Source organism: Xenia sp. Carnegie-2017, unplaced genomic scaffold (genome assembly GCF_021976095.1).
Source record: "Xenia sp. Carnegie-2017 unplaced genomic scaffold, XeniaSp_v1 HiC_scaffold_22, whole genome shotgun sequence".
Taxonomy (NCBI): domain Eukaryota; kingdom Metazoa; phylum Cnidaria; class Anthozoa; order Malacalcyonacea; family Xeniidae; genus Xenia; species Xenia sp. Carnegie-2017.
The window spans coordinates 12,756,253-12,783,022 of NW_025813485.1; the positions used below are offsets into that span (position 1 = coordinate 12,756,253).

The 26,770-nt window shown below is 35.6% G+C and overlaps 3 protein-coding genes across 4 annotated transcripts; 1 reads left to right on the forward strand and 2 right to left on the reverse strand.

Moving 5' to 3' along the window:
* Window positions 1-319: 319 nt before the first annotated feature.
* Window positions 320-24,417, reverse strand: LOC124447437 (cullin-3-A-like). Its single transcript, XM_046998356.1, has 28 exons — window positions 24,407-24,417; window positions 11,117-11,636; window positions 10,238-10,347; window positions 10,081-10,168; window positions 9,892-10,005; window positions 9,470-9,541; window positions 9,193-9,281; window positions 7,674-7,788; window positions 6,964-7,017; window positions 6,705-6,782; window positions 6,154-6,201; window positions 6,022-6,070; window positions 5,760-5,914; window positions 5,217-5,303; window positions 4,756-4,845; window positions 4,541-4,609; window positions 4,227-4,328; window positions 3,831-3,947; window positions 3,300-3,424; window positions 3,167-3,218; window positions 2,903-2,944; window positions 2,497-2,598; window positions 2,302-2,419; window positions 2,142-2,210; window positions 1,990-2,062; window positions 1,262-1,331; window positions 842-948; window positions 320-562 (listed from the first exon to the last, which is right to left on the reverse strand). Exons 2-28 carry the CDS (start codon window positions 11,165-11,167, stop codon window positions 538-540), a joined length of 2,271 nt encoding a protein of 756 aa, XP_046854312.1. The 5' UTR covers window positions 11,168-11,636; window positions 24,407-24,417; the 3' UTR covers window positions 320-537.
* On the reverse strand, window positions 12,238-23,532 carry LOC124447438 (serine/threonine-protein kinase A-Raf-like). Its single transcript, XM_046998357.1, has 19 exons — window positions 23,394-23,532; window positions 23,130-23,231; window positions 21,825-22,067; window positions 20,995-21,110; window positions 20,186-20,237; window positions 19,629-19,685; window positions 18,915-18,982; window positions 18,296-18,388; window positions 18,085-18,208; window positions 17,322-17,364; window positions 17,007-17,242; window positions 16,035-16,155; window positions 15,368-15,452; window positions 14,897-15,073; window positions 14,499-14,545; window positions 14,212-14,327; window positions 13,707-13,838; window positions 13,091-13,225; window positions 12,238-12,967 (listed from the first exon to the last, which is right to left on the reverse strand). Exons 1-19 carry the CDS (start codon window positions 23,457-23,459, stop codon window positions 12,761-12,763), a joined length of 2,220 nt encoding a protein of 739 aa, XP_046854313.1. The 5' UTR covers window positions 23,460-23,532; the 3' UTR covers window positions 12,238-12,760.
* Window positions 23,918-26,627, forward strand: LOC124447439 (cytoplasmic protein NCK2-like). Of its 2 annotated transcripts, none has more exons than XM_046998358.1 (3): window positions 23,918-24,077; window positions 25,127-25,995; window positions 26,286-26,627. In XM_046998358.1, exons 2-3 carry the CDS (start codon window positions 25,129-25,131, stop codon window positions 26,520-26,522), a joined length of 1,104 nt encoding a protein of 367 aa, XP_046854314.1. In that variant the 5' UTR covers window positions 23,918-24,077; window positions 25,127-25,128; the 3' UTR covers window positions 26,523-26,627. The 2 variants fall into 2 exon arrangements, with proteins under 2 accessions (XP_046854314.1, XP_046854315.1); XM_046998359.1 differs by having other exon boundaries at window positions 23,941-24,018.
* The last annotated feature ends 143 nt before the right edge of the window (window positions 26,628-26,770 follow it).

A 26,770-nucleotide genomic window follows, 5' to 3' on the forward strand; every position in this document is an offset into this window, starting at 1 on the left:
AGGCACTGAGGTGAGAAAACAAGTAGACACAAAGGTAGACGAAGGTAGACACAAACGTAGACAAATGTAGATACGAACGTAGACACAAATGTAGATACAAAGGTAGACACAGAGATACACAATATGGTATAGACAAAAATATATAACAAAGGTAGACGCAAACGTAGGCAAAGGCAGACAAAGATAGACACAAAGGTAGAAAAAAGTACACACACAGGTAAAGAAAGAACGTTGAAACGATGACTCGTGCTCTCGAAACCAAAGCATTGCAGAGCAAAAGAAATTCACTTGAAAACTGCACAACAAACACGAAAAAGAATTTTCATGTACTTTTATGTTTATTGGGCATAAAACTACACGGCATTTCGTACCTCATTTGTATTTCAATGTGAGAAAATAATAAATGATCATATTTATGAATTCGCGACATCTTAATTTTCTGTATATACATTGTGATTCAATATGTTACGTTTCACGTGAAATAATCATTTCTCCGCAAACTCGGTCCCAGTCTCTAAGTATGGTGATCGATACTTCTCACGCGACATAAACATACACTTTCCTGCAAGATTAAAATGTAATGTAGTTTAGACAAGTCGCATCAGGATGAAATGACAACAAACATAATGGGCGATAGTGTGCAATGAGTAAACTAATCCAATCCAAACTAAATCATCTCTGAAGAGATACAGAAACTGCACAAATTTTCGCGTTGAAAAAATGTACGAATACAAGAAGTGGGGCACATGGGTCTTGTCAGGTTTCAAAATGGCGCATACAGCGCTCAAACTACAGTCATCATTTCAGTTTGCAATTCTAATTCTATTTATTGTTCACGAACCTATCTTCTTGTGTTCTTGACAAGTATTCCCTTTCTATGAGACCTTCAATTCGTTTCTTAATAACTTGAGGGCTTGGCATGAATCGAGATTTGAGCTGTTCGGTAACCTTAATCAAATGTATAATAAATGACTTCCAACTTTTCAAATAACTGTGCGGCAATACAATATTTTTACACGTATAAATATTTTCCTATAACATTTCTAGCGTTGCTCGAGAAATATAGGGAGAGATTTCAAACAAAGTGAGCGTTATTTCATGCTAAACCAGTATAATCGAAGATCAAAATACGTAAAAATGGATGATTTGATAAAGCAAATGTTTGGAAAAACATCGAAAATGCAAAGATGAACTTTCAAACAGTCTCTATAAATAAATCGACGTTATTTTCTGTTCATTTCAATTAACGTATGCTATATACCTCGGCGACAAGAAGATTGTGCGGTCGTTTCTTACGAGCTTTCATTATTCGAACTATAGCTGCTTCAACTCTGCATGTTGTCAAGGTTACAAACCAGTAACTACATAAGACTACGTACATACAGATTCACCAGGATAAGCTATAATAGAGACTTTTGGATGTTCGTAGATGTATATCGTCCAGGTTAGTGCAGCTCTGACAATGACAATTGGTGTTGTTGTTAACTGACGTTTGGATAAACCTCAGCGGCAGTCGTCGTTAGAGTCAAATGAAGAGTACATATCACATTGGCTGTATTTGTTTTGGTCCTTTAGTCACAAGATTGTTTATAAAAAACGTGGGGTTATGTGTGTCCATTGTTGACAACATGGTTCGTGATTATTCAGTCATTACCAACATCAGCACCAACATTTCTTTTCAGAACTCCACAAACCTGCACGATCCACTTCTACAAACTGGCAACGACACTCCCATGTTCAAACCATTCACTGTAATGGAGACTTTGATGGAAAAATTTCCTCTGCTATCTCTCACGAAAATTTGCCACATATAATGTGACAGCCCCATGTTTTTAATTTTGACAACATCACGACTACCCAAGAACATAACATTTGTAGTATGCATTTTTTAAAACCATGCTTTACATGACGTTCCTCAATAGATGTACCACGTAACAACCAGAATAAAACTGTATAAAATTTACAGTAAAACAGCTGTACAAAGGATACTCGTGTTTTCGATCATCTTCAACCTTAGATCGCGTCTCTTTCCTCTCTGGTTCACCTTCACCTTTCGCAGCGACTATGGGATAATTTTGCCACATACGTAGTCACGCATTATTTATTTTAATTTCAAAAAATTACATCACCATATATCACACCTGTTTGTATTTTGACTCTGTGCAGCTTCGATGAAAATTGATCGTTCACTCGAAACTGATGGGACGGCTCTGCAAAATATCACATAACTTTAGACAAGTTTCAAGAAAGAAAAAAAATGCTCACACATGATGAAAACACAAATGCCATTTTCTAACATACCTATGTCCTTAGATTTCGGATCTTTAATTAAAATTCTCTGTGTTGACTTGCCACAAGCGAGGGACTGTAACGCTCGGTGCAAATCACGTTCGGGAACGTTTGTCTCACTAGCAATTTCCTGGAAAGGAGAAATCCACTCACGTCAAGTGGGAGAAACATACATCCAGGTATCCATAGCTAAATGCAATGAATTACCTCACAAGTGAAAACGTCTTTAATGTTAAACAGCATCAATATACACATCTGGTACGTCGACACCTGAATGATGTGCTTGTGCATATTTGCAGCACCATCGTCCTAGTCAAAAAATGTGAATTTTAAAGTTAGCCTTGAATTGAGACGCATGCATGGTAAGTTAGGGTGCCCCATTAATTTTGTGGTCTTCACAAAAACACCTTTAAGTCAATTAGTAGGGTCCGAGCGGGAAGGGTCCAAGCTTGTGCGCACATAAATCACAATAAAAATTACTTATTTAATAATTAAAACACTTTTATAGGAATTTAAATAACCTTGGGCTAATTGACAAAGCCCCCCCCCCCTTATCCCTAGCGGTTGCGTTAAGCCACTGCCTTTGAGCACATACCAACACATACATACAAACCTTCTTTGACCCAAAAAACACAGCATTCAGGTCTGCCGAACCCTTGAAACAAAATATATTTGCGTTAGTTATTATGGACATAACAAAACAACTCAAGGAGCTACTATACACCGTCTTATAAATAAAAATATATAAACCAATAAATAAAATAAACGAAACATTATTCAGCTGGACAAAATAAATTACGTAATTTTGGATTGCCCTCAGCCAGAAATAAATGAAATTCATCGACGTCTTCCATAAGCAAGGAAATTGAATTCTTACCATTTGGGGTTGAAGAGTCAACTGTCTGCCGCTGTGACACGATAAATAAAATCTAAATGTAAATCGTTTTGATTAGAAAATACTATCGACGGCATTTTGCGATTGATTATTAAAATCAAAATTACATATGTACCGTTTAAAAGATTCAAACGCTTGCTGTGTCTGCGCCGGTATATTACAATTTTGTGGAGCCGACTGTGTAGGCCAAAAACCCGTGGTAAGAATCCTCACGTTAAGGTCAACACCCCGTAGATCAAACTAAAAATAAACATACATATAACAATACAATGCATGTAGATGGCTACATAAAGTATAACTTCAACATCATTATACCCTGCACGATACATACGAAATGACTTACTACATAAACATTTACATAAAGTATAGCTTCAACACCATCATACCATTCACAATACATTCGAAATGACCCATTAAAGAAGTTTTAGACACTTCAATGATTGGAATTGGAATTTACAATGCTTTGTAAATTAAAGTAAATGGTTTGAACCCGGGAGTATCGTTACATGTTTCTAAATGTCGATCGTCCAGGTTGGTATAGTCCTGAGAAGGACTGTTTTTGTTGTTGTTGACTGACGTTTCGACAACCTTAGCGGTAGTCATCTTCAGAGTCAAATGACAACCAAACAGCTTTGTAAATTCTTACATTTTTTGAATTGTTGCTTTGAATGTGCTGTTTGAATTCATCCATAGTTGTATTTGATAGAGTTATATCTTTGAACATTCCTTCAAGCTTTGACGTGAACTGACAACCACACTCCGTCTAAAAATGACCACAACCAGAATCCTTTAATACAGTTTGCATCGTGTATTTTTCGTAAATACACTTTTCAAAGCTCGATTACACTCGAGTGCTTTGTGATAAGTTAGTTATCGTTTCCTTCCACAAAACATGAAAAAAATTATTGAAACACGTCGAGAACCGAACACCACAATCACAAGAGATAAATGTAGTGAAAACTTCAAAGATATTTGATATCAAGAAAGAACTTTGCTTTGTCAATCGTATTTCCAAAACATCCAAACATAAAACATAATGAACCTTCAGTTTGGATATCATATTCTTCTCTGCATCGTCAGATACGCTCTTATTTAACAGCAATCTTTTAGCCAAATGATGTTTGTAGTATCTTTCAAACACGTCCTAAGTGAAACGTGCATGGCACAAGAATTTTTTAAAATGAAAACATGATACAGTAAATAAGAAAATCCGGGAGTTTCCATAAGTGAATAATGCAGCAAAACTAACGAGCATCCATGACGTAGGGATGTCGTTTAAGTCTCACAATTCAAAAGAAGTTTTCAAGAATCAACGCTCAATGTATTCCAGAGGTTAATGCACTTTTCAATCCAAACCTTTTCTTGTATAAATCGAAATAAAACCATACACTTGTCCAAAACGCTTTCAATCTCTTGTTCGGACAACTATATACATGAGAACAACGTGACAATGACACGGATTGCATGACAAAGCCTTTGGGAAAATATTAAAGGTGTATTGTTTTCGATGTGTTAAATGTGTTTTGCTATATGAGAAATAAAAGTAAAAAACGAAAATAGATAAAAAATACCCCTTTCACTCCTTTCTTCAGTTTGTCGTCAATAAACAACGATAGATACTCAGGCGATTTTTCGTTTAGATTGAGAAAATATTCAAATTCCTAAAAAACGAAAGACGACTCATAATGGAACAGTGTTTGTATGCAATCATCACTGATATGAAAATAAACTGGATAACGCACTCCACTGTTTTTGTGAAGCCAGAGCCGCCATATTGGAAGGTCGCACTTGTTACGAAAAATTAATCATAATATTAATCAGCAGATATTATTTTGATTAGGTGCTATACTGCAATGCGCTATCTAGTTTATTATACATATCTATGGTAACCATACGCCATATATTAATCTAAAAATATTTAAAGATAAACATAAACATCTAAACAAAAACCGACTTTGCAACTAGTCTCTAAATTTTTTTAAAAAAAGATTTGAAGTCATACAGATTTCGGTATGGGTATAAATATACTTACAGAAGATATTGCTTGTTTAAAGACTTTATCAACGTTGAAAGATTGTCGAAGAAAGTGATCAAAACGGTCTTTTAAATCTAACAAGGACTAAAAAAACAGAGTAACAATTAACAATAATTCTATTGACGTATTGGCAATTAAAGAAGTTCTCTAAAACACCTAACGCAGAAAACCTCCCCATTAAAAGCAACAAATCAAAGGTACATTTTAACAAGTCAATACTGGGATCGATGCAACTCAATTTTCTGACTATATTGACCAAGCCTAAGATAACTGAAAATAGTTGCATTAATTGATTGAAATAGCTATGTGAAACGATTATACAACGAATACAGTTACATATTAAAAATAACTGAATCCAATGAGCAATAAAACTCTTTATTATTACAATAAAAAAATAGGTAAGAAAATTGGCATGCAATTTTAGTTTAGTTCGACGCAGTTCTGTACCAAGTGCAGTAACAAAGAATTTTACATTGTATTCCTGTGAATATTAAGGAAGGAAAGTGAAATAAAAAAAGAGTAAATGGTTTACTAACACACCTGAACGTAGGTAATAGCGCTTTTTCCCTGTTCACCCGTTTCATCATCTTTTACTAAACCAACACCCTGTTCACGTAAATATTTTCGCAAGCATTCACAAACAGCGTGAAGTCCACCTTTAACTCTTTGAAAAAGGCGAAACATTCGCGCCAAATCTAGTAAACGACAAAAGATTTTTTGCAGTGATACATACGAGAAGAAAACCTGGCTAATGTCAGAAACTCCGTAAGCTGGGCAATCAAAGAATTTTTTCATTTCAAACCTTCTGTTTTGTTGTGCTTCAACATGTGAACAACTCCTGAGTTTTCCATCTACAAAGTAAAAATAAACGAGCATAATTTTTCAATAATGGTGCACAATTCTCTCAACTTTTTTCTAGAAAACGTTTGTCTACCTCTACGACAGTCTTCATATGTTTTGCAATCAACTCATCTTCCAGTACCTACATCGAGTACAAATAGCTGATTACTGGTGGCACACAATGTCGGTCGGTCGGTGCCACTATTGAAAACCGTAATTTAGAAATTACTGAGTGTGAGAAGAAACTAGTGAGTGCACTGAATAAAAAGGAAAACAAATAAATAAGCGCAGATAATGGAGGATGAAAAGAGATAGATGGTGGATAATGGAGGATGAAAAGAGATAGATAGTGGATAATATCATTAGAATTAAAATGAGGTGGATTGCTAACATTAAACGTGTTGATGCCATGTTGAAGGAAGTATATTTGAGGGAAATGATGTTGAAGGTAAAAGACCAACAAAGCAAGAAAAAGGACTGGAATGCTAAATGACTTGAAAGAGAATGGGCATTGCAAAATAATAATGGAAGAGAACGGAGAGATCTGGAAAAGATGGATGCCAAGATGGACCTGTCGATAGTCGATAGACGAAACACTAGACAATGACGACGAGACGAATGCAGATTCAATACACTACACAATACCTCTGTTATTGGTTTTTCTGTGCTTGGATCAAGATAATGTTTAGCACGCTCAGATTCCTCATTTAAACGTTTCTCGACCTTATAATAATAGACGCATTTATATCATAAAAGAGTCTCGAATCAATGCGCATTCTACATCTGAGGCAGTTGTGGAAAGCTAAAAAAGTGCTATCCACTGTAGTGTCTTTATAGTGTTATATTTTGGACAATATTCTAATATTATCTAAGACACGCGCATAAGATTCCCATCGAAAAATACCTTTTCAATATAAACTGATGCACTATTTTCAGTTAAAAACGTCTGACCCTCCACCTAAAAACAATGCATAAATGACAATCAACATACGTATAGTATAAATACATCATCGTCATTCAAGCTAGAGGGGTTTGATATTTCGTCACATACACCCTTTCACCAGCACCTAAACATAATACCTTACCATTAATACAACTTTGGAGAACCTAATCACATTTGGAGAACGTATATAGAACCTGCATTAGTTACCAAACAACCTAATTACGCAACTTGGAGTAACTCAATTCCCTTCAACTTTGGAGAACCTAATCATCTTCGGAGAACGTATATAGAACCTGAATTTGATACCAAACAACCTAATTACCCAACTTAAGTACCTCAATACGCTTCAACTTTGGAGAACTTAATCATCTTTGGAGAACGTATATAGAACCTGCATTGGATACCACACAACCTAATTACCCAACTTAAGTACCTCAATACCCTTCAACTTTGAAGAACTTAATCATCTTTGGAGAACGTATATAGAACCTGAATTTGATACCAAACAACCTAATTACGCAACTTAAGTACCTCAATACCCTTCAACTTTGGAGAACTTAATCATCTTTGGAGAACGTATATAGAACCTGCCTAAGTTACCAAACAACCTAATTACGCAGCTTGGAGTAACTCAATACCCGTCAACTTTGCAGAACTTAATCACTTCATACCCTGTAAAATTCGGCTGATTCGTTTAAGAATTTCTTCTCAAAATCTTCCTCATACACGATTCTCGAATCGATGCCGAGGTCCATCAGCATATGACAAGCATTTTTCACAGCCATCCTGTTGGTATAAAAAAGCGAAGATTCGTAAAAACCCTACCTGGGGGGAGGGAGGGGGAGGTCGAAATGTCAAGTGAAATAAAAATCTTTTTTATGGGGGAATCTTTGGAGGCGTACTATGAAGAAATTAATATACGTAGATTATAATTTAAAAATAAATTTGTAAAAGAGACATTACTTTAATTTCTTAAAAGCACTAAAGAAAATTGAAAAGCAATAAAGAAAATTGTCGTCCACTCGAAACGCTAGAAATTACTTTATGTAAAGACAAATCGTAATTTTAGGAAATACAAATTAATAATTACGACAATTCAGCCTATTTCTAGTAGAGCAAGAGGGGGACCAATGGCTGATTGACGAAGGGGCCCTAACGGTTACGTTACGCAAATGCAAAACGCAGAAAACATTCACAACTACGTACAGAAAAAATCACTTTCACAAAAAATATATCAGTATGAACAATTTAACTATTATAAACGCGAGGTGCATCTCCTAGTCACGAAAACTCGGACGAGCCTATATGACAAAATGTCATCCTGTTGAGCGAATTTAGCGAGTCAGTGAGTGAAAGAGGCACAGCCTTGACATGAAATGATGAAATGAGCAATAAAATCTTTTCACATGTACAATTAAAACATTACAAAAAATTATCAAAAAGAAATAATTGTTATGTAGCTTAAGACGTAACTATGAAACTAAATAAACAAAATCAAAAATTTTGCGTTGTATTTTTATGTTTATGGCTGTCAGTTTAAAGGTTCGGTTACGAACGAAGAAAACAAAATACACATATGAAATAAAAATCAAGACAAAATCAAAATGTAACCTACGTGTAGGCATAGCAACCTGCTTAACCAGGATGTACTGCAGGCTCAAATGAACAATATTACAATGACTTCAGCAATGTTTGCAGATTTGAATGATTTGGCATGTACATAATATAGTTTAATATAAAGTAAATGGTTTGAGCCCGGGAGTATCGTTACATGTTTGTAAATGTAGATCGTCCAGGTTGGTATAGTCCTGAGAAGGACTGTTTTTGTTGTTGTTGACTGACGTTTCAACAACCTTAGCGGTAGTCATCTTCAGAGTCAAATGAGGAGTAAACGTCACATTTAAATCACACATCACAACTAAAAACATTACACTTCACACTAATTCACAATGACAATACACAATTGACACCTACACATTTCCTGTACACACAATACAATGACGTAAAAACCAGATAACAAATACGGCTAACCTGACGTTTTCTCCTCATTTGATTCTGAAGATGACTACCGCTAAGGTTGTCGAAACGTCAGTCAACAACAACAAAAACAGTCCTTCTCAGGACTTTACCAACCTGGACGATCTACATTTACAAACATGTATAGTTTAATATACATAATAATAATTTTACCTTTCAACAACTTCGCCTCTCCGCTCACGACTTACTAATGATAACAATGTGTTACATAAATGGTCTCTTAGGCTTCCATGACGTACAACCTAATAACAAATGGCCATAATTATATTTCATAAAAAAATGCATCAAATGACACGTGACTAGTTTCCAGGCTCGAGTTTCTAAAATTCCACAATTGCAACTTGCTTCATTGTTATACCAAAAGATGAAAAGATGTAAATCGCAGTACCACGTACTTGGATCTAAAAGACTTTAAAAACATCTCACTTACCAAATCTCGAAACAAAACCAATCCCAAATTATATACGTTGTCCACATTATTCTGTTGCACATATACTCGATCCTATAGGGAATTTTAAAATATCTGTCAAACAATATTTTGGTAAGATATAAAGGCAGTTTCCCACATCAAATGTAATGCACTGATATGCATCGATTAAACTAATTTCAAAATAAAGTAGTGTTTATTGGTCTTTCTATGGTAGTTCCACATATGTACGTACACTTGAGACACACTTTCAATTTTTAAATGCTTATCACCTTAAAGTACACACAATTTGAAAATGGATTTTCAAACTATATGTGTCTACAGAAGCCTTAATATAAGAACAAAGTGGAAGGCAGCCTATATCTTTCGCATGTCTTTTATGTAAACAATGCAAGAACCCAGAAATAACCTATATGCATACATACCATGTACATAAGAATGTCTCGTATCATCACCATTGATGTTTGATGATCACTCCAGGCATTATTGAGAGCAACCAGAAAATTATTTTGCAAAGAGTCTAAAACATCTTTTCTCACCTATCAAATACATACACAATGTTTGTATTTTGTCCAGCAACTGTTTATAGCAAACAATCCAATCTAAAATATTACCTTTTGCTCTAAATGTTCAGTGACAACTGTTTTCAGACCACTATACAGTCTTTCACCATGCTTGTGTAATACCATTGTGTAAGCATTTCTACAAAACACAAGTCTAAGTTAATAAGTCCGACAAATAAGACAAGACTGTTCATTTTGTAGCAAATACCTGTACAGTTCTTCAAAACTCAGTCCACTGTTGTTCTTTTTCTGAATTTCCAGTATTGCATTCTTCAGTAAGTTCCAAATGCCTTCAACATACTTTTCATCCATGGTCATCTAAAGCAAAAGGATTTCATAAAGAGCTTCGAAAGTGATGATTCTTTAAATAAAATGCATGTGATTAAAAAATGTCCCAAAGAAATGAAGTTCTTCTTAAAGACGAAACATAAAAAAACCAAGAGTGGTCATTATACACATTTTTCTAAGACAGAATTTATGCAATAAGATTTAAACTTCTTACCACAAAACACCATTGTAATCAAAATGGTTCTAGGGAATTTGAGTTAATCAAGTTCAAAATAGACAGTCAGGTTCAATAATATTGCTGCTTTATAGTAAAATTTACACAGGACACTGAAGTGCATATGGTTACGTAAAAGAATACAAAGTTAATTGTTAAAAAATTCCATGTTTTTTTTCTGTTTACATTTGGCCAAGATCAAAACCAAATGTAAAATTGCATCTTTGCATTGGGAAAAAAGGAATTTTGTCAGTGTAAACAAGTTTGTAGTTGACAAAACACATTATTGACTGGCATTACCATCCTTCTTAAACTTCATTATGCTGTTGGGATGAAATCTTACTATCATACCAGGAAGTTGCATGTATCACAAAATAGAAGATGGTAAGTGACTAAGAGTAGTGTAAAAAAGAATTAAACACCTAAAATGTACACAAGACATCACAATCTTTTAAATATAAATAACAAAAAATTCGATGAACAATGAAGTATTTACATCACCAATGTTTACAAAGGAATACAATAAATATACCAATAACTTTTTCTACCACACGCATTGGCACATGAGCGACCGAATATACTAACCGGAAAAGCCCGTATACGCATCTTTGTATCTTTCTTTTTTTGACTGGCCATAATATATGGTACAAGACAAGAAATCCGCCGAACAAAGTCTACACACCAAAACTAACAACAATTCCAGTCAACAGCATCTATCAGTAATGATGCTCCAAGCTCGGACTTTTTATACGCTCATAGAAAACGGCAATACCACTCCATACATTACAGAAGACCCCATACACAGCAAAATATCAAAAAAAACAGTTTAAACAAATTTATTTTGAAAACATGTCTCATTTCTCGTACGTTTTCTTGCATTGAATGACATACAGTCAATAATCAAGTACGACTTTGACTTGTTGTCCCACAATTCTTTGCGAATGGAGTGGTTACCAAGTGATAATAATTACGTAGCTTGATTGTTGCCAAATTGCATTACATGGTGGTGATCGCACGTTTGGGAAAAAAAAAGTCTAATTTAAAATGAAACTTGCACAAATAGCAAATGGATGCTGCGCAAGTTGTGATAATTATTTTAGTTGAGCTTGTGGGATTTTTTTAGATTCTTTAGGGCAGGGGTCTCCAAACTACGGCCCGCGGGCCAGATGCGGCCCGTTGGGCCTCTCAATCCGGCCCACGGGCCGGATGCGGCCCGTTGGGCCTCTCAATCCGGCCTGCAGAGAAACTTAAGAAAAAAAAATTATTAAACAAAATAAACTTTGTGCAGAAAGTTCATGTTATGACGCAAGTCAACTAGCAAGAGTGGCATACGTCAACTTTTGTCCCAACTTCCTACTTCCGTTTCAAGCACATTGCGAAATTTAAAAATCTGAAGGATGACGTGGAAATTCTTTATATTTCAATGCTTCATAATGGCCGATAAAAGAAAAAGAAAATAGATGATGAATGTCGGCGATTTCAAGAAGAGTGGAGTGTAAAATACTTCTTCATGATGTTCTTCGTTATGTACTTCGTTTTAAGTATTCGCTCTTTGACCAGCGGTATACGGTTCGTCGGCCCTCAACATGCTGGATGAAAGTTCATGTGGCCCTCTGGCTAGAAAGTTTGGAGACCCCTGCTTTAGGGACTTAAAGATTTACCTCCCCGAAGGTGGTGGTCCGTTGGAGAAAGTTGACGCTCCCATGTTTCAGTCTCAACCACTTTTCTTATTTATCATACACAATACAGACGAAAGACTTTTAGGAAAAGTTAAGTTAAAGAGAAGATTGTCACATTCTTGCGTCAAACGCTTTGGAGAAATGCTTCAAAACTATAAATCTTTTCCACACTAAAAGCACTTCCACAGAATGCCGTTTTTGATTAAAAATTAATGTAGATGTCGTGCTAAGAAATAAATTGCTAAGTAAGAAGAGTTAAAAATCACCTATTTCCAATATTTCAAAAGATCGTTTACAGCTCCGTCTTTGCCATTGATACGGGAAATTATCTATGCCCTACGTTCATTCCAATCAATTTACCACGGAACTAACATGTTGACTGATATCAATGCAATGAAGATATCGATTTGAGATTCATGCTTTCATGTCGTTGACAGTAATGATCATCAACCGACAACAAAATGAATCTATTTTCAGATTCTTCATCGGAAGAGATAACATTCTTCACATCTTCGCTGTGATGTCTTGTGCACTTTCTCCGGGCAAATGATCAATAATGGGAATTAACATTCATGTTTTGAAAAAATGGAAATGAACTACCAACATAGGGACTATGTATTGGAGTATCCGGTGAGCCATTACTCATAAACACTCCATCTTCGGATGAGAAACGAGTTCTGTTTAAAGATACTGGCTCGGACGTACTGCGGTGAATTTTCGGAAGCGACTGAATCAACGAGTCCATCTCGGCAAGAATCTGTAACAGAACGCGACAGGTCAAATGGCTATTTTCAAGTCGATTAAAACGAAGATTAATCAACTCAAAGAAAACGTTCACTGAATACCAGAAGAACAACAACACATGATGTATATCAGCTACCTGTTGAAATAAAGGCCGCTCGTCTCTATGGAAATTGATGCAATCCATTAGCAATCGCTTCAAGGATTTCGGACAATCTGATCGAATCTTGTTAAGATCAACTCTCAAAAATCCTCTCCCAACCATGTACAATATCTTTAAAAGCGAAATAATAGGTTCTGCAATTAACGTGTGCTACTTATAAACGACCACATTTTCCTTAGGCAGGATTCTATTTCACAGAGCAACAATAACAGAGGGCAAGTAACAAAAAGTGGTGGTATCGTTAGACATTTGTGAAGTGTGATAATGAAAGTACACTCCTTGCTTCGCACATGGCAAAAAGAAGAATTATTCCATCCAAATGGAGTAAACAAAAGTTGTGGGAAGTTTTCACGACTTAGCTGAGAAAGTGAAGATTAGGACTAAGGGTGGTAGAAAGGATCATGGAGCATTTCGATAAAATTCAACGCACATACGATAATAACCTGCAGAATTGTAGCGAAACAAAAACCTGGTCGAGTATGCGCGGCGCATATCGACTTGGAGTAAAAAAATGAATTCAATAAATTTTTGAACCTTTCCCCAACACAAACGCATCTTTAATCGAAAAGTTCAGCAAAAAAGATATATGTACCTGGTCTTTGTTACCAATGTTAGAGTACGGAAGTGTTCGAGATGTCAACTCATATAGCACGATCCCATAGGCGTAAACATCAGATTTGTTCGAGTAAGGATGTGAGTCCTTCATCCGAATTATTTCAGGCGCCTGGAAAATAGATACTTTGTCTAATAAAGACAACGTCTACATGAATACTACCTAGCGGCAAGCCTCAACCAATTATTTAAATTCTCAAAATTGCGTAGTTTGCAACCATTTCTTTACAAGTCAATTAACAAAGAGTTTCATCATCTTCAATGAAATTTACATTCGAAATTAATAACAAGAAAAAATTTTATGAAATCCATCCAATATGGCGACCGTGACGAAGCCATGGACGGACGTAGCATGCACGTCAAGAGTACAGCATCAAAACAAATACATGTTCTCTGTGCCTACGAGAATTTTCACGTTCTTTCCCTGTGTAATGTCCAATCGTTTGCTACATAATACGAACATAACATGGAGTATCATATCTTACCATCCATAATATTGAACCTGAAGGTTGCTCAAAATTCTGTCCACTCCATCTTGACTTAATTGTCGCCAAACCAAAGTCACCGATTTTTACAGTCAAATCTTCTTGCAAAAAAATATCTGAACGCAAATATTAAGAAACCAAACACACACACGAACTACTTTCATCAGATAGCTCACGATAAAATTGATAAATTGAATTAGGTTGAATTTAGTAATGAACGAATCCACGCAAAAATTAATACGCAAAATTTGCAAAATTCCGAGTTTGGAGCTTGGTTGTAAGGATACTGTTTGACTTCAAATCTCGATGAATAATTGATTTAGCGTGAAGATAACTAAAAAAGGGACAAACATTTCACAAAATGGAACACAGCCTACATTTAATTAACATAAATACGAATGATTAATTGGCGACGAAGGACGTAAAAACGAAACACGAGAAATCCAGTGACAGTTTTACCAAGGTATAGAGTGTTTGCATGTGACGTCAGAGCAGCAATGTTGGGGGAGTGCATTAAAGTGTCCATGCTCAACAGAGCATGAAACAGAGCATGAAACTAACATAAATTCTTTCTTTGGGATTTTCCCCCCTAAGAAGGCGAAAGACGAGAACACTGTATACAGCAATAAAGCTGGTAAATCAAATGTATAATTTTTTAGACAAAATGTGTTTACGAACTACTTACTCCATGCCTTGAGCTATTTGACGACCTATGTCCAGGAGTTGTAAAATTTCAAATTTCGATTCGTTTACGTGAAGATGACGATATAACGTGGAACCTTCGCACCATTGAGTGACGATTGCCAGAGACGGTTTTGATATGCAGCCCATAAATAGCAGCACGTTGATGTGTCTCGTTTTCCTAAGAGAAAAAGATAATGGCAAATGCTGTAAAATTCTTTTGAGGGATACATGTGGAAGAAGAATTGTGGGGAAGGGAAGGGGGGGGGATCAGTTAATTACATTTCCCATAGCACTTTTAGTCAACACGTTTCCGAGAACCGTAGAAGTCAGCTCGGCTTTTTCGAAAAAGGAGTCTAGTTATGAACTTATCAGTCAAAAACTGGACAAAAAATATTTTGAGGTTAAAATAAACCCTGAATACACAGCAATATAACGACCTACATGTTATGCCACATTATGTACAGCATATTACCTTAACACGGCAACTTCATTCTTAAAAGCTTGAAGCTGGGCTGGAGTCGGCTCTGTTATATTCAATCGCTTCACGGCAACTGTTCCTAAACACACAAAGTTCACCGATTAGCTCCACAGACGTCATTATATAAGATGTCATGTCAAGAACATGATATACCTGTTAAACGCATGGCATTGAAATACATATATCAAGGTCAGAAAAACACATCTTCAGACAGTTAAGTCAATTTTACGAACATTTGCTACATATTTCATAGGTCGAAAATTTTATCTTTAGGGGCTTTGGAGCCTAGAAGTAGGACACTTCGCGCCGGAAGTGACGTAAAAACGCAGTTCTACTTTTTCAAGTTTTCTTTTATTGTTCACTGAAAGGATGTCGTCAAAACACACACCAATGCGACATCTTAAATTCGCATTGTGGTTCTTAAGAAGATTTGCTGAAACGGTTTTATTCAGTAAAATGAAAGCCATATCTTCAATGCACATGATCTAATTTTTACGTCACATCCGGTGCGGAGTCACCTACTTCTAGCCACGTCTACACAAAAACCCATCAAGATAAAAGTTATTTTCCTGAACTTCATATAGGCACTTCATATTACAATTTAATTTCAAGCGCGGGCATTAGAAATCGAATAAAGAAAACAAATCTTATGCACACGTACCATGCCATTGTGCTTTGAAAACAGTTCCGTAGGATCCAGATCCTATCCTCTCACCCATTTCAACTTCTTCTTCGGGGATTTCCCAATCATCATTAGAATTATGACGTTGACGTTGCTCCTTCTGAAAATATAATTTGAAGTGAAGGAAATCGACATTTAAAAAACGACAAGCTGAAAAAACTGTTAACAATGTAATTACAATTCCTTGCATGTGAACAACAAAATTGCCAATTGGTGAATTCGTGCTTCAAAATTTTCTTTTATTATACGAACAAAAGTTGGGGAAAAAGAAATAGCTAACAAATGTCTTGAAGATACAAAAAGCACAGCAACCGAGAAGCTATAGTTCAGATATACGGTCATGTTCAAGATATACAGCTACATATAGTCACATTAAAGGGCCTGTAAAACAAAAACTATGCTATTTTAATTATAGCTAAGCATTTTCTTTGAAGAGAACTTTTAAGATGACAGTTGACTTTCTAAAACAGTTAAGTCATATCTCTTTTCATTCTCGAGATATTGTTTCGTGGTGTCCGATTTACACAGAAAATGACATCAAAATGCACGATGAGATTCTGAATTGTTAAGAATAATGAACATATGTTGATATGTTACATCCACCAGACGGAATTCCTGTCGTTCTACAGTGTTAATGTTAAAAAATCCTACACAGATATTTCATCGAAAAGCTGACAGGGAGCTGAAAGAGACGCAATGTGACGTCACTTTCTCTGTAAATCAGACATCACAAAAGTTCAATATCTTGAAAATGAAAAGATATAAACTGCATTAGAACGTCCACTGTCATTGTACGAGTTCTTTTCAATGAAACTACAATTTGAATTGCAAAATTATCGTTTTAATGGCCCTTTAGAAGATGGGTAACCGAATTCCACCAACTCACACAGTTGCGCAGATGCAAACCTATACTAATGGGAAAATGCCAAAAAAACAAGAAGTTTTTCTTACGATTTCAGACGAGGATTTTGCACGTTGTTTAAAGCGATAGTGAGCACGATTAGCGCCGAGATTAGGAGTCATCGGTCGTTCAGGTAAAACGCGACTTTGAGGTCGTAAACGACCATCGTCCATGAGCTCTCTTCTTTCAAAATCCCTTCTATCATCAAAGACATTATATACAGGGGGAGGAGACCCGACGCTTTTTAAGCCCGTCATACGCTTTTCAACTCCCAATGGCGATGCACCTAAACCAATCAGAAGTAAGAAGACTAATGAAACATTTTCCATACGGTAACATCATTAATAAATCAATTCAACATCTACCTGACATTGTGGCTGATGCGTCTTTCGGATACTTAAAACCACCCTAAATATAAAAGCAGGCAAAGCAAAGATTACTATATTGGAAATCACACATATGAGAAAAATAAAATATAAAGATACCATACATTGTCTTTGCATGCATGTGTAAAATGACTATAGTCCCACGCATTATAGTTATGAAAAGCATTTATACTCATTTCAGGGACAACATGGCAATAAAAAAAGTAGAGATTAAATTGCCCGGATCAGCAAAAACTTTTATTTGCAAAATTAACACCAAGTGTTCTATCTAACGTATAGGCGAATGAAATTTTTAATTTAGTCAAATCGTCTTTTTGTTATGGCGGTACAAAGTTGCCTTTGGACGGACCTTGTCCGTCGTGGCATGAAGCCTGGGTCGAGCCAAACTCTGACGTCATTCAAGGTAGCTGATAGCCCTATATAAATCTTGTATTACGGAGTGTACCTATAACACCACAAAAGTAAGTCGTTCCTGAGTTTTCGGACAACGGACAAGGCCCATTAAAAAGAGCATTTTGGCCAACTTTAACCAGCATTAAATGGAACGATTTGACGAAGTTAAAAAGTTTTTTCACTGGTACGTTAAAAATCACACCCAAATTTAACATCTGTAAATAAAAATTTGTATTGAAAGGGGTATAAATCATTCAACAAAAGAAAATCGTACACGTAGATGTATGGCAGCCGTGACATGTATGGACTGAAGATATCAACGTATATCCATTTGAATACATAAACGCACCTCTTGTAAGCTGATTTTATGAACATTCGGTGCCGATATAGACCTCTCCCTCGAAATTAAGCTTTCCGTGTTACCGTTTTCGTGAAAGTTGGTTTCGTCATCGCGATTGTTAATATTTACAAGACTGTAAAGGACAAACAAAAAAGGAAAAAATCCCTTGTAGGCAAACGATATAACTATAGCAAGCGATATAACAGCGTTATAAACCTACAATTCATATACTTTCTCTGTTTGAACAGCTAAACAAATTGACGGTACATTTAACGCACATCTCTGGTGAAAACGGTAGCCACATATCTGACACCTATAACAACAAAATAACTTTAATTACTAACGAGAAGTAGAAAGGTTTCGTAGTAATCTGGCGTTCGTGCATCCACTTTCATCAAGCATCCGCATTTGAAGTAAAAATATCGCTCTTGGATCAGCCTTTATCATTCAGAATATTCGTGAACAATAGATGGATATATCAGCTCAATCACAAATCACCCAACTAATCATTTCAAAAAGAAAATCAACCCCACTACACAACAAAAATGGAACAGACAGAAAGCCTACATGGTACCATGGTCAGCGGTCGTCTTTGACCGTCTATCAGCTCTCAGTCACTCTCTGCAGTGCCATAAGTCAGAAAAATAAGAAAGCCGGAACACAGGTCCAAATATACACAATTCCTAATATTAGACGTTTTTCTTGTTCGAGTTATCATAAGTTGAATTTTTTTAATATGAGTAATTATAGTCTCATGTATTGGAGAAGGGAAACAAGAAGCCAATAGCGAAAACTTTTCAAAACGACAAGTAAACCGATGGAGAATAAAACCAACTCACCGAAATCCTTGGAATAGGAGTTTACGACACGAATCACAGAAAGCCAAGGTAAAAAATGTCTTGCGTATCTGAAATGACAACGGAATAGTCGCGAACAATGCTTTCATGAAAGTTTCCAGCTTATTATTAGCAAAACGGCGACTTTGAAAAAAAAACTGACAACGAATAAAGTTTCTGGAAACAAACACACATCCAAAACACAAATCCAAATCCAAAACAACAGATTGTAAAAAAAATTACTAAGACATGTAGTGGACAGAGTTTTTGTCGGTATTCCTACACAGGTCAGTATTATGAACTTTTACGAGTAAACATCACAGCCACGTTCGTATGTCACGTACGTAGCTAACAACCAAGGGGGCGGCTAAACTATATTTTGTTTTCTTATCTTCCTGCGGATGGACTTATACGCCTTCAGATCTCAGTCTTAGCCTCCTCCACAAACAAAAAAAGCTAAGTCTTAAGGAAGTGATTCTTAATAGGAAGTGATTCTACGAGAGCCTGCAAATTCCGGTCCAACTTCGTACTGTATATCTCAGAGGATTAACATAACTCATTTCTAAAAATCTAAGGTCTTTGCTGTTTGTGAACACGAAAACTTTGTATAAGCAGTGCAGGCTGTAAACGCCAAAGTACAGACATCCGCATTCGTAACGTTGTGCATACTTTTCAAAATGGGCCGACCACAAGATTAAAAAAAAAATATTTACATACAAAATTATGAGATATGCTGCTGGATATAGGAATATTCCCACGTTTCTCCACGGAAATCTACGAATGTGAAAATGATAATATCAAGTAAAGATACGCATAAAGTGAAAGTCGAACGACGACATGTAAAATTATGTAAAATATATACACAGTAATTGAAGTGAAACGACGATAAGCGAAATCGAAGAAAATTGAAGATATATTTAATAAACTGAAAATGGAAGTCGAATGACAATTTATACTTAAGACGAAGTGTCAAAAGTGTCGGTATTCTGAGATAGAAAAAAAATAAAACAATTAAAGTCCAAACAGTATAATTTCTTGGGAAAAGGATGAAAATTGCGGTACTACTTAACACGCAACTGCATATGATGAACAAAAACCTTTTCAAAAGTGTCAAACGCCTACGGCGTTTCATACAGTTTAAGAGTAGATCAAACAATATGAACTCATAATCTCTGCAAAAATAAGACATGACAAGAGGAAGCGTAGTGAACAATACTGATTGCGTACGTGCGCGTGGGCTACTCAAAAAAAAAATCATAAGTAAATCCACGCACCTCGTCACCTTCGTTTAAATTGGATAGATCAGTACTCCAAGATAACTCTTCCCTACAATATATTTGGTAAACAATTAAATCATTGCTGTACAATCGGCAATATCAATTTTCAAACCACAGACAAAATACGGGCCCCCTAGCCGTCGTGACTCGGGGGCCCGACAGCTGCCAAACTAACAAAATTGAGCTGTTAAAATAACAATTGTTATTGCATGTCTAGCACTTGTATAACTGAGAGGGAGGGGGGAAGGCGCGACGCGAGCGAAAAATGGGAAAGGGTTGACATGCATTGTCCCATAAAAAAGTTCATAAGTAGGATGTGTGAAACACCATTTCCCATGCTTTTAGGCTTGTTTTACGATAAGTTTGAAATCGACAGGTCGGCGATTTTCGTTAAAAACAAGCAGTTATTTTTACAACGGCAACTTTCTGTTTTATGTTAAGAAGTGTATCCAACTCAATATGATGTGAAATATCTCTTTCCACGCTGACTGAAACCAAAAATTTTAAGACGTTGCACATTGACGTTGTTTATTAACTATTTCCACTTTGTTGCAGTATGTGCCTTCATTTGTTTGTAAGACTATTTGAAATTGGACTAACCACCCACACCCACCCCCTCTTTCTCTGCATTTTAAAAAATCCAATATTGGCTAATAGAATAAATGGGGATCGCCACATCAGCTCCCTCATTAGCGACGCCACTGGAAATACTGATTATTGCGCTGTGCACGAATGGAAAGAAACTAATAAGTAATAGTTCGTTTTTTTATAAATATCATCACCAACTTAGCATTACTTCATCTTACCTGACGCTCCCCTGCTTTGAGATACGTACAACATAACACATATCTGTGGACAAGCCTCGCATCAACATACCCTTGCTGAGAGCTTTTTCAATCGTTGTTCCCGGCTTGTATTTGATCTACAAAGAAAAAACAGCGAGTAAACACTAACGTCGCCATTATCAACAAAAACACACGCTTGAAAAAGGAGGACAATCAACAAAGAAGCTGACAATACAAAATGCAACAACACTCAATACAGTTGAGTTGATGATAGTGATGAGATTAAGCAAATTTAGAATTGGGATAGCATCACAGCATAGTACTGAAAATCAAAAGTTTCTGGTGGAAAATATTTGAGTTAGCTCACACAAGCCTAACTTTTTACTCCTGCAATGCAATTTAATATTTCTTGTTCCTTCCTTAGAAAAGCAATTGATGAGATTACTTTTCTGAAATTACACAAAAGTTTAGCGGGAGCATGGGCTGGTTAATGAGTCTTACCCTCTGATGAAAACTACCCTTACACATTCCCAACTCTAACATAAAATGATTGTGAAAAATCTGTTAACTATAAAACTGCACCAAATTCATTAAAAGCAGTTATTCAACCTCACCAATTGATGGATATTTAAAGAGTTGCTTTTGCAAAAGCTATGCGTGGCACGCTTTAATTTCCTGTCAAATGACCCGAATCAAAAGTTAATGAATTTTTCTCAACTTCTCATTTCCTCAAATTGACATGTCTTTGATTCAATTGATTATAAGCATAAAATATTAATAACATTTACAATTTATATAAAGGGCAGCAAATTTCACGCATAAAACAACAGGTAAAACTAAGAGCAACTTACAGCAGTTCGTTGTTTATTTGGAAGATAGACTCGAACATAATCATGGGTGACAGGTGAACCAGGTACATCACAAGTTGTTGAACTGGCTCTCGAGCTGGACGATGTTGGTGTTGTGCAAGTAAGAGTACTTTCAGGTTCGGTGACTAATGAATGGTTGTCATTGCTCGATGGTGTTCCAGATTCCAATAGTTCCTTTTTTTTAAATTGCAACTGTGATAATTTAGTTTGTAGTCCTTCATATTCCTAGGGAAAAATGAGTATGATTCAACTAAATGTGTGAAAGTATACATACATATGAATGCATTGACATAACTTGAATAAAATTTTATCACACAAGAGTGGACAATAGCTTCTTCGTAAACGAGACACATTTTTAACCAGAAAAATAATATAGACATTTATCCTACAGAGTAAACTGCACAATGCAACCTACCATAAAGATAGCATTTGCTAAAGAGCTTATTAAATCACATGTTAATAAACACATTAAGAAAATGTTATGATTCATAGTGAAACTTAAAAAAAAGCAAGAAAACAAAAAAATACATTTGAAGTTTTGGGGAGTATGCCTAGGCACCATGGTTGCTGGTTTGAGAAAAACTATATGACATACGCAAATGAGTTAAGTGTATTTGTTTGATAAAGAGCTCGATTTCACAGATTGAGTTTTGTAAAGAAATTTTGGTAATGTTGGCACCTTTCAAATTTCCATGAGATGAAAATGATATGGCATAGCCTAATTCAATAAAATGCGCCAATTTTTAACTTGATTTTTTGAAGGACACAGATACAAGTATATGAAATTCAAAAACCCAATAAGAAAATGTTTATTCAAACAGATCATTTCATTTCACTTTTGCTTTAAGTATATTTGACAAAAATTGAAGAATACTAAGTTTCAGTTGTATGATTAAAATAATTGGTGAAGTTAAGTTTGCTTAAGAAAATCATTTTAGATAAATTGAAATGTGTATGAGCATTGGACGAATAGAGTAGGAAATTTACTCATACTCATAAACAACAAACAATCAAATTATCCCCCAGGTGATTGATTAAATAGATGTAAAGAGAATAATGCAAAAATATAAACATTAAACTGACAAAAAGACATGTTTGCTTTCAAAAGCTGGTTTAAATGATCATATTGAAAAATTACATGATCATAACGACACAAGTCAATGTCACCAATAAGAAATGATATTATTCTAAACGAACAGACAGAAATATCACAAAGTCATGGCAGATTTAAAGGATAATGCATTCTAAGCAATTTGAATTATGGAAATTTTCTATGATCGCACAAACCTCCAAAAACATTGATGGAGGATGCCTAACACCTTTAAAATGCCGATCGAGTTCTTCCAAATTTTCTTGAGTTAAACGAATGACTTGCTGTAGAGAACGGACCTAAATATTTACACCATAATCATCGCTGCAGTTAAATGGTATTTTCGCTAAATACCAAGCGTTATATTTCACATACGTGACACCACCAAAAATCAGAGACCCACACGATAAGACTTATAGAAAGAAAAAAAACACTCATTGGGTTATTAGACATTCTTTTACCTTAGACGAAACAGCATCGTCCTTTCGAGCATCGTTCGTAAAAATCTGCGAGTTTGCAAGGGACATGACTGACAAACATTCATTACAACATCACTGACTCCGACATTATGTGAGTTTTATTTTGTGATAATTTACTGATCATGTGACCAACTCATGAATTAATATACGCGCCCGCAAAATTTTATTTTCGATAGTAACAGACCGAAAAATGAAAAGTGCGAACTTAAGTTTATTTATTTTTCAAAGTTGTTTTAAGTCTTTGTCGTTGATTAAATTCGGACAGTTTTCACATACAATAACAAAATTTTCGACATTCTAATTTAAATTTAATTATTTTCTACGAAGTAGTGACTCAGTAAACTTTTAAAAAACATTTAGTTCTATAGGTTGACAATATGTGAAGCTGTGGCGTAATCGTTCATCAAACATCAAAACATCTAAATTCCAATAAGATGTAGCAACATAATTCCGTAAAGACTTTGTATAATGTTAGCCTGCAAGTCACAATTAACCCGAACTTGTCATGTTTCCGGATTCGTCACATGATCAAAGGAGAAGGTAATGATGTTGAATTCTCCTCTTCCTCCAAGAATATTTAGTACGAAATGAGATTCATGTTTATGCTGTAAGTGTTTGAATGGTTGATTATTCGCATCTGTCATTTTGGGTCTACTATCCAGATACGTAAGTGTTGTCATACCGTATTTTAATTGCGTTATCACGCATTTAATGGGCTGTTTGTATTTTTAAAAAAATATCGTGTAGCATTCGTCTTGGCTAATGTTGACATCGAATTCTCACCTCCTAGTTCAACAAAACCCTTACTGTCTTAATGTGTGTATATCTATTCCTCATGGGGTTTTTTCAGTTAAATGGGAAGTAGATGCCGGCTTAAAAGGTGGTTACAAAACAAAATGCTTTCAATTTTGTTTCCTAGTCAATGCGTGTAATGTGTTGCGGTTGCAATTCTTTAAATTGACACGAAAAAAAGATTGCAAGAATTGAGGGGCAACCATGTCCTCTGTTGAATGTGCTCATGAGATGTTTATGTTTCTGAGTAAAATATATGGCTCTTGTTTCTTGTGTGACAACTTCCGTATGTCGAGTACATATTATCATCTTTTGTTTTCAACATGTCTTTCTTTTCAGCTTTGAGAGTTGACGAATGACATCTTTTATCCTTATAGGTTGTCGTGAATTTTTAAATGTTTTTTTAAATAAGATTAATAACGATTAGTTGATGGAAGAATTCTATGAATTATATAAACAAATATAAGGAATTTATTCTTTGTGTTAAAGTTGCTGGTAAATGTTGTTTTAGATTGTGCCTCGTGATCATATTTCACGTTTCTTTGGCTAATAATATGGGAATGAATGTTACTTAGCGAATTGTGAATTATTTTGATGCTATATGATATGACTATTGTTCTTTTCTTAAGATGGAGGGACCTCCCAAAATAGTACTTATGTGTTATGATTAATTTTTGATACTATACTAGTGATGTTTTTTGATTGTACAAGTGAATCCCATAGTCTTATGTGTGTTGTGATGAGATAACCCCTGCTGGCACCCCTGATTATACTGTGGAGATGAGCAATGTGTATAAACATTCTATATTCTTGATGTGATGAAGAAAAATGAGGTGTTTGGTGCATGAATATTATGTACCCTTAAACAAATATCTATGGAAGAGATCTCATAACTTGTGTCAATATGTTTGACCTGTTTTTAGGAATGGCTGACGAATCTTTTGCTGTTGCGCAATATGACTACCACTCGCAAAACGATGAAGAACTAACAATCAAGAAGAACGACAGACTTCTCATCTTGAATGACAGTGGAGCTTGGTGGCTGGTTCAAAACGAGCGCCAACAGTCTGGTCTGGTACCATCAAACTATCTACAACGAACTGACAAGGGATTAAGGAGCATAGTGCAGAAAATATTCTCTAGAAAAGGTAGCAGTAGTGGTCTGGCAGAAGCAGAACCACCTGGTTATGCAGCTCCGGAGCAATTGGTAAATCGCAGCAATCAACAAGGTAAAATGGATGAAGCAATTGTGAAGTACAAATACACACCTGTTAGAGAAGATGAAATTGCACTAGAAAAGGGAGATCGAGTGTATGTACTGGAGAAAGAAGGAGATGGTTGGTGGAAAGGTGAGGTGAAACATAAAACTGGTTGGTTCCCATCAAATTACGTAGAAATTATAAATCCTGATAACAAGGCAGCTAATGTGATCTGCAAAGTACGAACATTGTATGCATTTACTCCAGCAAATACAGAGGAACTTAGTTTTGAAAAGGATACCTTGCTAGAAATAATTGATCAACCAAAGGATGATCCTGAATGGTGGAAAGCCAGAAAAAAGGATGGTACTGTTGGACTTGTTCCCAAGAACTATGTTAAAATTGTTAAAGAGGATTCGGATGAATCAAAGAATGCAATTCCTCACAAATCTAACTCAACGCCGGTTGCTGTTGTGGATAATAATATTTTAACTCAAGAATGGTATCATGGAAACATATCAAGACAAGAGTGTGAAACGAAGCTTCATGTGTCACGTGATGGCGATTTTCTTGTCAGAGCAAGCGAAACCAAGGTAGTAACGTTGTATCCATTAAGATCGCGAGTTATGCTTGCTTGGCTACATAATTTCATTGGTAGTAGCAAAATTGAATATTGAATGAGAAAAAGAAAATGTTTGGCATTTCATGTTTAAGATATTACCAGGAATGTTTTGTGTCGACTCAGAGTTGTATGAATGTGAGAACTGTTCAGTCGGCATTCAAATACAACTGCCCCAGTTGTACGTTAAGAAAATGCATAGCCATTTTAGTTAGGGTTAGGACAGTATTAGTGTGATTAATACACCTCTTTTCGTCTTGTTAGAGTGGCGACTTTTCTGTATCCATGAAAGCACCGGATCGAATCAAGCACTTTCGAATCAAGGCATTGACCAACAACCGATACGGGATTGGCCAACGCGAATTTGGCTCTCTTAATGAATTGGTAGAGCATTACAGTAAGTCGCCAATATTCACGATGGAAAATGGACAGAAAATGTATTTAGTGCGATCGTATCCAAAGCAGGACTTTCAAGGACAAAAAAATGGCGTAAAACGCTAAACGTGTGAATGAATAAGTTTTTGATGGCTGCTCTTGGACACTGCAATGCGTCTATAGAACTAAGTTAACTCTACAGCTATATATAAATATATATGTACTATCATATTTGTTTGGGGCTCAATGTTATGTTATGTTATCGAAAATTGACTGAAAGGAAGATATTTAGCTAATTAAATTCAAGCGCCAAAAAAAGTGAGAATACGACTTTTCATCTCCTTCTAACTCCAGTTGCACAACGATATAGCTAT